The sequence below is a fragment of the Carassius auratus genome, chromosome 3 (assembly GCF_003368295.1).
Source record: "Carassius auratus strain Wakin chromosome 3, ASM336829v1, whole genome shotgun sequence".
NCBI classification, from domain to species: domain Eukaryota; kingdom Metazoa; phylum Chordata; class Actinopteri; order Cypriniformes; family Cyprinidae; genus Carassius; species Carassius auratus.
Window position 1 is genome coordinate 14,569,584 of NC_039245.1, and position 15,064 is coordinate 14,584,647.

A 15,064-nucleotide genomic window follows, 5' to 3' on the forward strand; every position below is an offset into this window, starting at 1 on the left:
ATTATAATGTATCTTGGATAAATGATGAATAGGTAGTTATTAACTAATAATAATAATAATAATAGGATAGAGTTCCTCTAACTCTAACACTCTCTTTTCTAATTATATTCTTTATAAAGAGATGGTTCTGTAAAGAACCTTTGACTGAATGGTTCATCGCTGTGAAGAACGTTTTAAGCAGCTGTGTTTTAGGAGTGTAACACAGACTTGTGTTGGGAAGGTTACTTCGGAAATATAATGGGTTACAGATTACAAGTTACCCTGTTTAAAATGTAATAGTTGTGTTACTTTTTCAATTACTTTATTAAAGAAATGTAACTAATTACTTTTGAGTACTTTTTGATTACTTTTCTAAATTTGTGAAAATTAAAGAATAATAAATAAAAGCATATACATCAACTCAAATACAGTTATCTAATAAGCATGTGTCATATTCTGTGTAATAAACTCCTGAAACATTGGTGTTTTTTTAAACTGCTGTCTCTTTGTATATGATGATAGTTTTCTCAAAATAAGTAAAATGCATGAAGTGACAGAGCAGTTCTGGAGATTATGTGTATGTGTTCGTGTACTCTATATTGAGACGGCAGAGGTTGATAACACTGTGAGCTTCAGTAGATCTATGTGTAGTAAATGAAACCATGTCTTTGCCATTAATTTACAGGAGGTGTGGACTGGGAAAAAATATCAGACTGGAAAATTCAAACTCATACAAACAAATTCATGGACACAATTATTTTTTGTATGGACCTGACATAAAAAAAGGTTTAAATCTTTATCCATCTCTCTCATGACTTTAATACTCAAGATTGAACAAAACTGTACTTTACAATACAATACTCCACAATACTACAATATCTTTATAGAAAAATCCTAATACTGTACACGAGTCATGTTTTTCCCTTACAAAAATTAACCATGCTTTTATTAGCCTAACTAAAAGTACAATAACCTTGTTTTTTGTTTTGTTTTGTTTTTTTCAAATGGATTTGTTTTTATTTTTAAATAAATACATTTGTAAAATAATTTGACATTTTTGGTTACCACAGTTAAACAAAAGTAACCATTTTCTCTGGATTTATAGTTAAATAATAAAATGTTAATTTTCGTAAGGGTTGTGTTGTTGTCTGTCGTAGCATCCACTCTATTCTCTCTCTCTCTCTCTCTCTCTCACACACACACACACACACACACACACTCTCTCTCTCTCTCTCTCTCTCTCACACACACACACACACACACACTCTCTCTCTCTCTCTCTCTCTCTCACACACACACACACACACACACACACTCTCTCTCTCTCTCTCTCTCTCTCTCTCTCACACACACACACACACACACACACTCTCTCTCTCTCTCTCTCTCGCATTGATTACTCTGAGTCTGATCCAAACCGTTTGGCGGAGGCGCGGAGAGCGCGCGAGTCAGGACTAACACTTCATGACTTATTAGAGATCTAATTAACAAATGGCGGATTCGCAAATGATCGCTTTAGTACATTCGGCGTGCAATTATACAATAATGATATTAAATAGTGGGGCAAAATCATCTGCCAGGCCACCGGGAATTGTCCGGTTCTCCCGGTGTCCAGTCCGCGCCTGATTTCCACAGACACGCAAAACGTGCAAGTCATATATTGCATTTTTGGGGCTTAATATTCACATTTTTGATTGAAGTGTACTGACCTACTTTTGATTTAGTCATCCAAAATGTGGCATATTCCGTTAGGCATTCCGTTTTTATGACTGGATTCTACGAACCAGACTGTGTTTCCGCATCCCGAAAATTATTAGGGCGGTAGCCTATGTCTCAGAATAGTCAGTGCAATTTGGGAAAGAAATCAGTTAAATCTGTATGTGGAAGTGTCACGCAGGGGCGGATCTACCGGGGTGGCACAGGGTGGCAAATGCCACGCTAATAGAAAGCCTTCCCACCCCTGCTGCCACCCCAGTTGGCAGCAACGAATTAAAGGTTATGGCCATTTTGAAAATTTACAAGCGCGAACTCCCGAACTGACTCAAATGATTGGTGATCCCGCTCCGAACTCCCAATCTGATTCAAATGATTTGCGATCCCTAAACTGACTCAAATGATTCGCGAACCCGCTACGAACTCCCGAACTGACTCAAATGATTCGCGAACCCGCTACGAACTCCCGAACTGACTCAAATGATTTGCGATCCCCAAACTGACTCAAATGATTCGCGAACCCGCTACGAACTCCCGAACTGATTCAAATGATTCGCGAACCCGCTACGAACTCCCGAACTGATTCAAATGATTTGCGATCCCCAAACTGACTCAAATGATTCGCGAACCTGCTCCGAACTCCCAATCTGATTCAAATGATTTGGGATCCCCAAACTGACTCAAATGATTCGCGAACCCGCTTTGAACTCCCGAGCTGATTCAAATGATTCGCGATCCCCAAACGGACTCAAATGATTCGCGAACTGACTTAATTGATTCGCGAACCCGCTTTGAACTCCCGAACTGACTCAAATGATTCGCGATTCCCATAACTGACTCAAATGATTTGCGATCCCCAAACTGACTCAAATGATTCGCGAACCCGCTCCGAACTCCCGAACTGACTCAAATGATTCGCGATTCCCATAACTGACTCAAATGATTCGCGATTCCGCTACGAACTCCCGAACTTATTCAAATGATTCGCGAATCCGCTCCGAGCTCCAGAACTGACTCAATCTGCCTAGGTCACCAACTCCCAGAGGGGGCACCATCCCAGTTGCTCCAAAAAAAAAAAAAAAAACTTCCTCCATTCTCCCATCAGCGCTTGCGACTGCTGGCACCTCCTGTTTGCGGCTGAATGTTCATAATTGATGGATGAATCCAATCCAGCGAAGAGAAAAGAAAACTAAAAGTAAAAAAAAAAAAAAAAAAAAAAAACAGACATAAAGTTGGCTTGACGTTGGACTCTCAACTTACATGCGATACTAACGTCGGTAGCATTTGAGGAGAATGACTTATAGTCATAAAAACAACTGTAATTGTTCATGTAGGTGTCGGCTATAATGCACAATTGAATTAAATGTTTGATATTTATTAAAATAATCTGTAAATCATATGTAAATTATGCTACTGTTTCACATGGGCTCAAACGCAAATTTGAAGCTCAATAGCATTTGAGGAGAAAGACTTGCAGTCATAAAACAATTGTAATGTGTTCATTTGGGTGTCAGCTACAATGCACACCTTATACATTTTTAATATTTATTAAAATAAAGTATAAATCATTTAGGTAAAAACGAGGCCAGATTATCACTTTCAGGAACATTCCTGTGAAAGTTTTTTTTTTTTTTTTTTTTTTTTTTTTTTTTTTCAGGTTCCCTTACGAAAATTACCCATGGTTTTAACAATAACACCACAAATCATTGTTCTTATAGCCATGGTAACTGCAAATTAACCATGGTTTTGTTACTTCAAATAATAATTTACAAAGTATTAATATACTGTAATATTTGTTGTTGTTGTTGTTGTTGTTGCTATAAAAACAGACCTAAGCCATCAATAGCCTTTAAAATGACTTAAAATGCATTATATAAAAAAAACAATGAGGCAATAATGATTGGTTAATAATAACACTTTTAAAATACATAATGTAGGCAAATATAAACAATGTTATGTACATGTTATTACAAATGCCATGTGATTGCTGCTGTTACACTTACAGGACGATCAAATCCTTGTTTAGGCGACTGACCAAACATTTCATTCAAATATTCACTTCATCTTTCATTTTTGGACACCTTTTTGCTATAGATGACACAGCCTTTATAATTTCTTCAACAAAAAATGTGCATATCACAACCCTTACAAAAATAAACCATGGTTTTATCATAGTAAAACTGCTTAGTTTCCTTTTGCATGATTTCTGAATGCTTGAGACTATAAAATAAATTAGAGTCATAATAAAGTTATAGCCACAGGTAAATGTCGAGAGCTACAATTGTAATTTGTAAATAATACAATTTATTCATATAGTTTTTTATTTGATTAAAGTTCTATTTTCACCCTATAGTAGGTGTTTTTTTATCATCATATTTGAGGAAGGGGGCACAACAATACAATCCTGATCAGGACACACATTTGGCCAGCAGCGGCCCTGAAGGTGTTGATATACACGTCTCTGGGAATGTGTGCTCTACTACTACACACACACACACACACACACACACACACACACACACACACACACACACACACACACACACACACACACACACACACTGTAGCATGCGTGGTGTTTTCAGCTCTTCACTATATTAACACATGATGTATGCTACACATGTGCACAGTGCGCTATGAGAGGATTTCACCATTCCATTTGATAAAACTATCATCATTCATTCGTATCGTATTCACAGACTGACAGAAACGCCAATGTCTTTACGACAACCTTTCAAAATAAAATCTCTGTATAACTTGAAGAAATTTAAACAGAAATATAGTACTATTGCACAGTAGAGTATGCTATACTTCAAGTAGGCTTAATAGCTAATAATAATAGTTTATTAAAAAACACAGAAACTCTGGTTACAACTCACCAAAATAAAAGTTTGGTCTAACTTAAAGAAATTTATGTAAGAAATTGCTTAGTAAAATAAACTTAAAAGAAGATAAACTGAAACATTATTTTAAAGGAATATCACACAAGTTTTCATAGAAGTTTTAATTTAAACTTGCCAAAACAATAACACCATATTTTTCAAAAACAATTTCTAAAAGTACATTTGTATTTGTGCCTATAATGTTTATTTATTTATTAGTATTGTCAGCTAATAAAACCTATGCTTCAGGACCATATTCATATAACATCTAAGGCTAAATGTAGCTCTTGACTGGTTGAGTTAGATGATGATTAACACTAAACTGTAGAAAATCAGTTGAGTCTCCCCAGCTGGAAATGGCTGTTAAAATCTTGAGTTTCTTATAATAAATTGACATATTGATAACACTGAATCTTTTATAATGCTCTTAATGACATGTGGATGCATACTGTATGCATTAGTGAGTGTGAGGGGCTTATGGGGTATGGTCACTTATTCCTTATATGAACTGTTTCAAATGCAAGACATTGATTGCATGAGATTAAGTTTGTAAATGATAGCCTGTGTCCTTTTGTAGTGTGCACATATATTTATCATCAAACTGTGATAACTGTGACTAAATTCAGTATATATACGTCTGCCATATGTTGCCACCCCTCAAAAATTCCTGCTCCCTTCTCGCCACACCATCAATATTTTTCTAGATCCACCCTGAATATGTGTAAATATTCAAATGTAATCCCCTTTGTAATCGTTAAAAATTTAATAAGTAACTGTAATTTAATTACTCATTTTTTCACAGTAACTGTAACTAAATACAGTTACAATAATTTTGTAATTAAATTACGTAATGCCGTTACATGTAACTAGTTACTCCCCAACACTGAGCACTTGGACATCATTGCTCTTCTATTGTACAGGACAGCAACTTCAAATCAAGTCTGAGCTCACAATTGTTTTTTAATGTAGATAATTTCCATTACTTAAACATCTAATTGACAAATTTCTAGTGTCCTAGCTGCTCTTCATTGTAGTACACGATCGAACTGGAGGATAGAACTGGAGGAGACCATCAACGTCTGGAAACAGAAGACTCACATCATGCACTTCTTTCACAAGATCGAATCTCAGCATCCTGCCGACTTCCTGTCCAAGTTTTACCACGGACACGACCCCTGACCTCTGACCCCTGATGTGTCTCTGCTTCTGGACTGTAAATAAAGTGTGAAACAGTCCGGTGTCTGTGTGTGGTGCACCAGGGCTGCATTTATTTGATCAAAAATACAGTAAAAATAGTGAAATATTTAAACAGCATTTATTAGAAACAGAAATTTTCTGTAACATTATAAATGTCTTTACTGTCACTTTTGATCAGTTTAATGCATCCTTGATGAACAGAAGAGTTAATTTTAAAAATGAATGAATCACAGTGCCGTCGAGCTCTTGAATAGTAGGGTTTATATTCTTTATTATAGATCAGTGATCTACACTCGGGTCAACCAGTCAGAATCAAGAATTCAGCTCCTGATAAATCTTCATAAATACACAGCAATATACAGACGAACAGAAGTGATTCCTGTGAAGCAGACGCAGACACAAAGGTGCTCCAGTGCTTGAGTTCATGGAGAGAAACAGTGGCATCTGTGGAAACAAACATCAGAGTGAGACTCAGACACACACACACACACACACTCGCAGGTTACACCGCTTACCTGTGATCAGTCGTCATCATCATCATCCTCAGGCACAAATATATCATGCTCCTCCAGCAGAGCCGCAAAGTTCTTACTGATCAGGGTCCCGACGTACAGGAACGGAGCCACGACCATCAGGATCCGCAGCGGACCGAACGCCGTCTGAGGACACAGCCAGTGTGTTACATGAGTGTTACATGTCTGATCTGAAGATGTGTGTTACAGGTGTGTTACACGTCTGATCTGAAGATGTGTGTTACAGGAGTGTTACACGTCTGATCTGAAGATGTGTGTTACAGGAGTGTTACACGTCTGATCTGAAGATGTGTGTTACAGGAGTGTTACACGTCTGATCTGAAGATGTGTGTTACAGGAGTGTTACACGTCTGATCTGAAGATGTGTGTTACAGGAGTGTTACACGTCTGATCTGAAGATGTGTGTTACAGGAGTGTTACACGTCTGATCTGAAGATGTGTGTTACAGGAGTGTTACACGTCTGATCTGAAGATGTGTGTTACAGGAGTGTTACACGTCTGATCTGAAGATCTGTGTTACAGGAGTGTTACACGTCTGATCTGAAGATGTGTGTTAAAGGAGTGTTACACGTCTGATCTGAAGATGTGTGTTACAGGAGTGTTACACGTCTGATCTGAAGATGTGTGTTACAGGAGTTACACGTCTGATCTGAAGATGTGTGTTACAGGAGTGTTACACGTCTGATCTGAAGATGTGTGTTACAGGAGTGTTACATGTCTGATCTGAAGATGTGTGTTACAGGAGTGTTACACGTCTGATCTGAAGATGTGTGTTACAGGAGTGTTACACGTCTGATCTGAAAATGTAAGTTACAGGAGTGTTACACGTCTGATCTGAAGATGTGTGTTACAGGTGTGTTACAGGAGTTTTACACGTCTGATCTGAAGATGTATGTTACAGGAGTGTTACACGTCTGATCTGAAGATGTAAGTTACAGGAGTGTTACACGTCTGATCTGAAGATGTAAGTTACAGGAGTGTTACACATCTGATCTGAAGATGTGTGTTACAGGTGTGTTACACGTCTGATCTGAAGATGTGTGTTACAGGAGTGTTACACGTCTGATCTGAAGATGTGTGTTACAGGAGTGTTACACGTCTGATCTGAAGATGTGTGTTACAGGAGTGTTACACGTCTGATCTGAAGATGTGTGTTAAAGGAGTGTTACACGTCTGATCTGAAGATGTGTGTTACAGGAGTGTTACACGTCTGATCTGAAGATGTGTGTTACAGGAGTGTTACACGTCTGATCTGAAGATGTGTGTTACAGGAGTGTTACACGTCTGATCTGAAGATGTGTGTTACAGGAGTTACACGTCTGATCTGAAGATGTGTATTACAGGAGTGTTACACGTCTGATCTGAAGATGTGTGTTACAGGAGTGTTACACGTCTGATCTGAAGATGTGTGTTACAGGTGTGTTACACGTCTGATCTGAAGATGTGTGTTACAGGAGTGTTACACGTCTGATCTGAAGATGTGTGTTACAGGAGTGTTACACGTCTGATCTGAAGATGTGTGTTAAAGGAGTGTTACACGTCTGATCTGAAGATGTGTGTTACAGGAGTGTTAAACGTCTGATCTGAAGATGTGTGTTACAGGAGTTACACGTCTGATCTGAAGATGTGTGTTACAGGAGTGTTACACGTCTGATCTGAAGATGTGTGTTACAGGAGTGTTACACGTCTGATCTGAAGATGTGTGTTACAGGAGTGTTACAACGTCTGATCTGAAGATGTGTGTTACAGGAGTGTTACACGTCTGATCTGAAGATGTGTGTTACAGGAGTGTTACACTTCTGATCTGAAGATGTGTATTACAGGAGTGTTACACGTCTGATCTGAAGATGTGTGTTACAGGTGTGTTACACGTCTGATCTGAAGATGTGTGTTACAGGAGTGTTACACGTCTGATCTGAAGATGTGTGTTACAGGAGTGTTACACGTCTGATCTGAAGATGTGTATTACAGGAGTGTTACACGTCTGATCTGAAGATGTGTGTTACAGGAGTGTTACACGTCTGATCTGAAGATGTGTGTTACAGGAGTGTTACACGTCTGATCTGAAGATGTGTGTTACAGGAGTGTTACAACGTCTGATCTGAAGATGTGTGTTACAGGAGTGTTACACGTCTGATCTGAAGATGTGTGTTACAGGAGTGTTACACTTCTGATCTGAAGATGTGTATTACAGGAGTGTTACACGTCTGATCTGAAGATGTGTGTTACAGGAGTGTTACACGTCTGATCTGAAGATCTGTGTTACAGGAGTGTTACACGTGTGATCTGAAGATGTGTGTTACAGGAGTGTTACACGTCTGATCTGAAGATGTGTATTACAGGAGTGTTACACGTCTGATCTGAAGATGTGTGTTACAGGAGTGTTACACGTCTGATCTGAAGATGTGTGTTACAGGAGTCAACGAGTGTTACACGTCTGATCTGAAGATGTGTGTTACAGGAGTGTTACACGTCTGATCTGAAGATGTGTGTTACAGGAGTGTTACACGTCCTGATCTGAAGATGTGTGTTACAGGCAGGGGCGTCGCACCGGTGAGAGGGTTCAACATCTGCACGTTTTCTGCAGTTTTTCCGCAGTTTTGCACAAACGCCTTACTACAGTCACTCCTCCGTTTCTCTGCACTCTGTGTCTGCGCTCGTTGCGGCTGCCTCCTCTCCCCCTCCCTCTCAAACATGACACCGGCTTTGAGTGTGACCGACTGATGATTGGCTGTTCTGCCTTAAGTCCCGCCTCTCTTGGAGTGTTATCGGTCAGCTCGTGCTGAGGAGGAGGGAACTTACGGTTATGGTTATTTACATCTCCCTTTTCCAGGTACTTTGAATGAGTGTTTATGCTTTCGAGGTTTTAAAATAAGCTTGATATGTGTTTGGGAAGATGTTTTGTTGACATATCGAGTGTTTTCGGTATTATATTTAGTTTTTTAGACTAATGCTAATTGCTATTATTGGGATATTGTTCAGCAGCTATTGTTTGCATACCTGTTGAAGAACTATGAAAGAAAGTGTATATTATTTTAATGTTTAAAAACAGTAAATTGTTACATTATATCACCAGAGAAAAGGCTTGGTGTGGGCGTTTTTTCTCTCCCCTTTTCTGATTTTTTATTTTTTTATGTAGGATTATTTTTTTTCCCAGCTAAACTCTGCAAAGCCGGAAATCCGGCACAGTGCCGGAGAACTTTGAGTACGGCATTTTGTACCCCTCTGTCACTGTATTCATCATTTTTATTGTTTATAAACAAACCACATCCATCCCCCACACTTTTGAAAAGCTTGCTACGCCCCTGGTTACAGGACTCAACGAGTGTTACACGTTTGATCTGAAGATGTGTGTTACAGGAGTGTTACACGTCTGATCTGAAAATGTGTGTTACAGGAGTGTTACACGTCTGATCTGAAGATGTGTGTTACAGGAGTGTTACACGTCTGATCTGAAGATGTGTGTTACATGAGTGTTACACGTCTGATCTGAAGATGTGTGTTACAGGAGTGTTACACGTCTGATCTGAAGATGTGTGTTACAGGAGTGTTACACGTCTGATCTGAAGATGTGTGTTACAGGAGTGTTACACGTCTGATTTGAAGATGTGTGTTACAGGAGTGTTACACGTCTGATCTGAAGATGTGTGTTACATGAGTGTTACACGTCCTGATCTGAAGATGTGTGTTACAGGAGTGTTACACGTCTGATTTGAAGATGTGTGTTACATGAGTGTTACACGTCTGATCTGAAGATGTGTGTTACAGGAGTTACACGTCTGATCTGAAGATGTGTGTTACAGGAGTGTTACACGTCTGATCTGAAGATGTGTGTTATAGGAGTGTTACACGTCTGATTTGAAGATGTGTGTTACATGAGTGTTACACGTCCTGATCTGAAGATGTGTGTTACAGGAGTGTTACACGTCTGATTTGAAGATGTGTGTTACAGGAGTGTTACACGTCTGATCTGAAGATGTTTGTTACAGGAGTGTTACACGTCTGATCTGAAGATGTGTGTTACAGGAGTGTTACATGTCTGATCTGAAGATCTGTGTTACAGGAGTGTTACACGTCTGATCTGAAGATGTGTGTTACAGGAGTGTTACACGTCTGATCTGAAGATGTGTGTTACAGGAGTGTTACACGTCTGATCTGAAGATGTGCTCAGATCCATAAGGAGGAGTTTGTGTCTTCGTCAGGTTTCTAGAAATGTAGCATTGCATCAGTGTGTCATCAATTGATGCTCTTCTGTGAATGGGTGCCGTCAGAATGAGATTTCTAAAGAGCTGATAAAAACATCACAATAATCCACAAGTAATCCACAGCACTCCAGTTCATCAATTAACATCTGGAGAAGACAAAAGATGAAACAAATCCAGCAGTAAGATTAAGATTTTAAATACAATGACTCAAATACATAGAGTCCATAATCCATAATAACACTTCCTCCAGTGAAAAGATGCATCTCCTGTTGTCTGTCAGATCAAAATCCTGTCACATTTATGTGCAGATCTCTCTCCTGATTCTGACCAGAACTTTTTTAGATAAGGCTTGTGATGGCACCCATTCACTGCAGAGACACTGATATGATGAAACATTTCTCCAGATCTGATGAAGGAGCAAACTCATCTACATCTTCAGCAAATGCTCAGTTTTGAGTGGACTATTGCTTTAATATTCAGCTGCTTGAGACGATATTGTTTGTTGATTTATTTTTTTAAACTGTTTATTGCTTCACTCTCCTCTGTGACTATAATTTAAAGCGTGAAAATGTTAGTATAGTAAGAGGTGTCCTGAGATTGATTCTCTCTATCTCGTGCAGTCAGTTATAAAGTCTTCTTCACAAACTCAAGACACTCTGAGAACTGCACTGATTCACTCACGTGATTCACTGAACCGACTCAGAAGCGCTTCAGAGCTGAACTGCGCGTGCGCAGAACACTCCTGCTCCACATTCGAGAGTAATTCCTCATTAATGAGCTCTGAAGTACAGACAGACGACAAACAGCGGGTATGATCCACACAACCTGCTTATGGTTATTAGTTATTGTTATTGGCATGGTAATATACACGATATGAGTGATAAACACAGATATTACTGTTTCACACTGACTGACAGATGAGGTGTGTTTGTAACTGACACGCGCGCGCACACACGCGTCCTCTAGCTGACGATCTTTCATATTTCCGTCCATACATTAATTTCATCGCTGGCTGTGATCAATAATCGCGTTGTGAGTGTAATTATATAAGCGGGTCTCCGCGTGTGTCGTTGATTAAGTGACTGACTGATTTACTCACTCACTTTCTTGGGTTTGGGCAGAATGGCTCCGGAGGTGGTGTTCACTGCGGTCCGGTGCTGCTGCTGAGAGACGACGAGCCGCGGAACCGAGAGAGACACGAACCGGCGAACAACCGACACCGCCGCCATGATCACCAGCGGACCGACAGACGCGAGGAGCGGTGTGTGTGTGTGTGTGTGTGTGTGTGACACGCTATATATAGCAGCTGAGCGTGTGGTTGCCCCACATGTGTGTCCGCTCTCTCTCTCTCTCTCTCTCTCTGAGCACACTGAGAGCACAGGTAGATCTTGTGCTCCTGCAGAGCTCAGGTGAGTTGAGTTCATCATTACGTCTCCTGCAGGAAGCAAACAGCACTGACAAGCCTTTCTGTGGCCCTCGGGACACCACAGCTGATTATTGTCATTGTTTGATCATTCACACACCATAACTCTGACACATATTATCAGTTTTATTTATTGTAGCTGTGTTGCTGATCATATCAATGTCTGTCTGGCTTGTTTTTAACCTCCAAACATAATGTGATGACTGAAACATCTCTAAATAAACAGCAGACGATGCCATCTGTTGATCTAAAACCACTCTTGATCTGTAACTGAGGTGTAATGATAGTGGAATACAGCAAAGAAGCCATCTTTCTTTCTGTAGTGCTTTATACAGACTGACTGTCGGAGCAGCTTTACCGTGTTCAACAGGATAATAGGTTATCAGTGATGAAAGAACACCATAACAGAGTTATTCTTCAGCTAAAGACAGTTCATTGATGATTCAGTTCATAATCCTCAGTTCAGTTCTCTTCAATAGTGTCTGTCAGTGGAGTCTCCTCAACTTAACAAGCCCAGAACCAGAAATACATCAGACACAGAACGGAGAAACCAGACTGGACCAGACCAGACCAACACCATGTGCTTCAATTACAGGCTCGTTCAACACTGTACACACACACACACACACACACACACACACACACACACACACACAGACAGACACACACACACACACACACTAGTGTTACAGCTAGTTATCGTTAGTTATCATTCGTCTGTTCCTTTTCGTTATTATTACAGTTCTCATTAGTTACATACTGTTACTGTTCATTATTGTTAGTCACTGATATAGTTATTGTTACAATAATAGTAATTGCTACAGTTACGGTTATTAACGGTTATTGTTTGTTACAGTTATAGTTACCTTTAATGTTATTATTACAGTTACTATTGTAGTTATTGTTAAGTTATCATTAGTTAGTTATTGTTGCTGGTCATTATTGTTAGTTATTGATACAGTTATTGTGACAGTTATTATCTTTTAAGTTATCGTTACAGTTACAGCTATTTATTGTTATAATCACCATTATAGTTATAGTCATTGTTAGTTATCATTACAGTTCTCTTTTTTTTGTTACAGTAATCATTCTGGTTATCATTAGTTATTTTTTGTTACAGTTATCTGTAAAGTGTTCAGGACAATCATCATTACAGTTCTGTTACAGTTAATGAGTCGTATTAACTCTTGTACTGGAATCATTTTTGTGTTTGCTCTGATTTGATTGGCTCACCTTCACTCTGTGCGTTCATTGGCTGGCTGTCGTAGGAGATGCTCGAAACGCCAGTCATTACGTCCTCATCCCACAATGCACCAGGAGGTGACATCACGCCTGAGGAAGAGCACATGTTGGTGCTATAGCTCTGTCTCAGGGGTTATGAGATGGAGTTTCACCTTTTCTCTTTTTTTATTCAAGGTACAATAACACAATGTTATCAAGAAAACAAAATTAACATGAGAGAAGAGAACAGAAAGGAAAAGTTACAACAAACAAAAGACTTCAAAACAACAATACAAGAAACACATACACATGTACGAATATATAAATCAAATGAATATGTTGTAAAGTTCACAAACGTTCGTTCTCACAGCTTTCTTATTCCCAGAGTCTCTGATACTGTCACTATATATACTTATTTCACTCAGCAAAACCATAAGTTTGTGTTTTTATTGGTAAATGTAGTAGAGTAGATGAATGAAGTAAAGCAGTGTTTCTCCTGGTCAGGACAGTAATGTTCCCCCCGAACTGAAGAAGGTGTTAAAGTCTGAGTATCTGAGGATGTGCAGGCCCAGAAATACCACTTACATTTACTCCTGGTTTACTTGATTGTAAAGAATGATTTGCTGGATCAATTCTATGAATAAGCTTATAAGAAACGTCTTTAATCTGATTTCTAAGATGATATTTCTGTGGTAATAACTACAGAAGTGAAGGTCACCATTCTCACATATATTCATAATCACAATCTTTTTAATATATTGTGTTTGATTTCTCCATAGGAAATCACAAAGCATCTTATCAATATTTCTACTAATATGCTTATCAAGATATAAAGATAGAGACAAAAGTTCAAATAAAAGTATTTTCATCAATTAAATACGAATGACAGATAACAGAATAGAAGTAATGAACAACAAAAGAGCACAAGTCTATCCAGAGAGTATCCCGAGTGTGTGCGGAGCAGTGACCATGTCCCAAATATCAAATGTTTCATTTCCATCCCCTATATATCCCAGTGTCACAGTCTCAGTTATGCACATGTGCATCATAAACACGGCTCTAATCCAGCACGAGCAGCAGGAGTCAGGTGAGACTGATCTCAGGAGACATGACTGAAGACGGATCAGGGCTCATCACAGAGACACGTGCACGCGCTCCGCGATCACAGAGCGCGCGCGATCACGACATCGGTGAAAGTGAAAGTGACCTGTTCCTGCCGCTCACCCAAGAGAACTGAGAGCGGCTGCTGATGCCCGGATGTAGTGTGCGGTATTAGAGTGTGTGCGGGAGCGGATGAGAGAGAGCATGCGGTGATAGTTATAAATACAGAGAGAGAGAGATCAACTCTAACCACTACATCATGACTCCCACACACAGATCTGTGTCTGATCACACTGAGCAGCAGCACGTATCGCTAATGTTCAATCTTCGCTGGTCAGTAATGTATTATATTACAGTTTTTTACAGACACTAGGACACGTTTCTCAATACTTAAGTCACTTTTGCAAAACTCTTCACACTGTTCTCCTAACCATCTTTCAGCTTAGCAAAGCAGTTCATGTCTCATTCAGAATGCACTACAACTACCAAAACACTTCATTCAGGTCTCGAATCAGCTCATTCTTCCAGAACACTAGCAAAGGTTGACAGATGACAAACAATGAGCTAAAAACACTAGCAACATGTAGCATTATACAGTGTTTTTTTGTGTAAAACAACGACACATCTCTGTTTATAATTCACTGCAATATATGTTACTGGAGTGAATCAGACATGATGCAGAATTCGTTAATATTGAATGACGTTTATTTATTTTTTAGCACTGAGTAATTCCAAAAAACAAGGATTTGTGTCCACACCATCCACTGATACAGATACAATAGTAATGCTAATCTACTAACTGTCCAGTTG

The 15,064-nt window shown here is 39.2% G+C and overlaps 1 protein-coding gene across 1 annotated transcript; it reads right to left on the reverse strand.

Moving 5' to 3' along the window:
* Positions 1-6,014: 6,014 nt before the first annotated feature.
* Positions 6,015-11,859, reverse strand: smdt1a (single-pass membrane protein with aspartate-rich tail 1a). Its single transcript, XM_026222038.1, has 3 exons — positions 11,613-11,859; positions 6,287-6,430; positions 6,015-6,215 (listed from the first exon to the last, which is right to left on the reverse strand). The coding sequence occupies exons 1-2, from the start codon at positions 11,736-11,738 to the stop codon at positions 6,293-6,295; spliced, it is 264 nt and encodes an 87-aa protein (XP_026077823.1). The 5' UTR covers positions 11,739-11,859; the 3' UTR covers positions 6,015-6,215; positions 6,287-6,292.
* Positions 11,860-15,064: the final 3,205 nt, after the last annotated feature.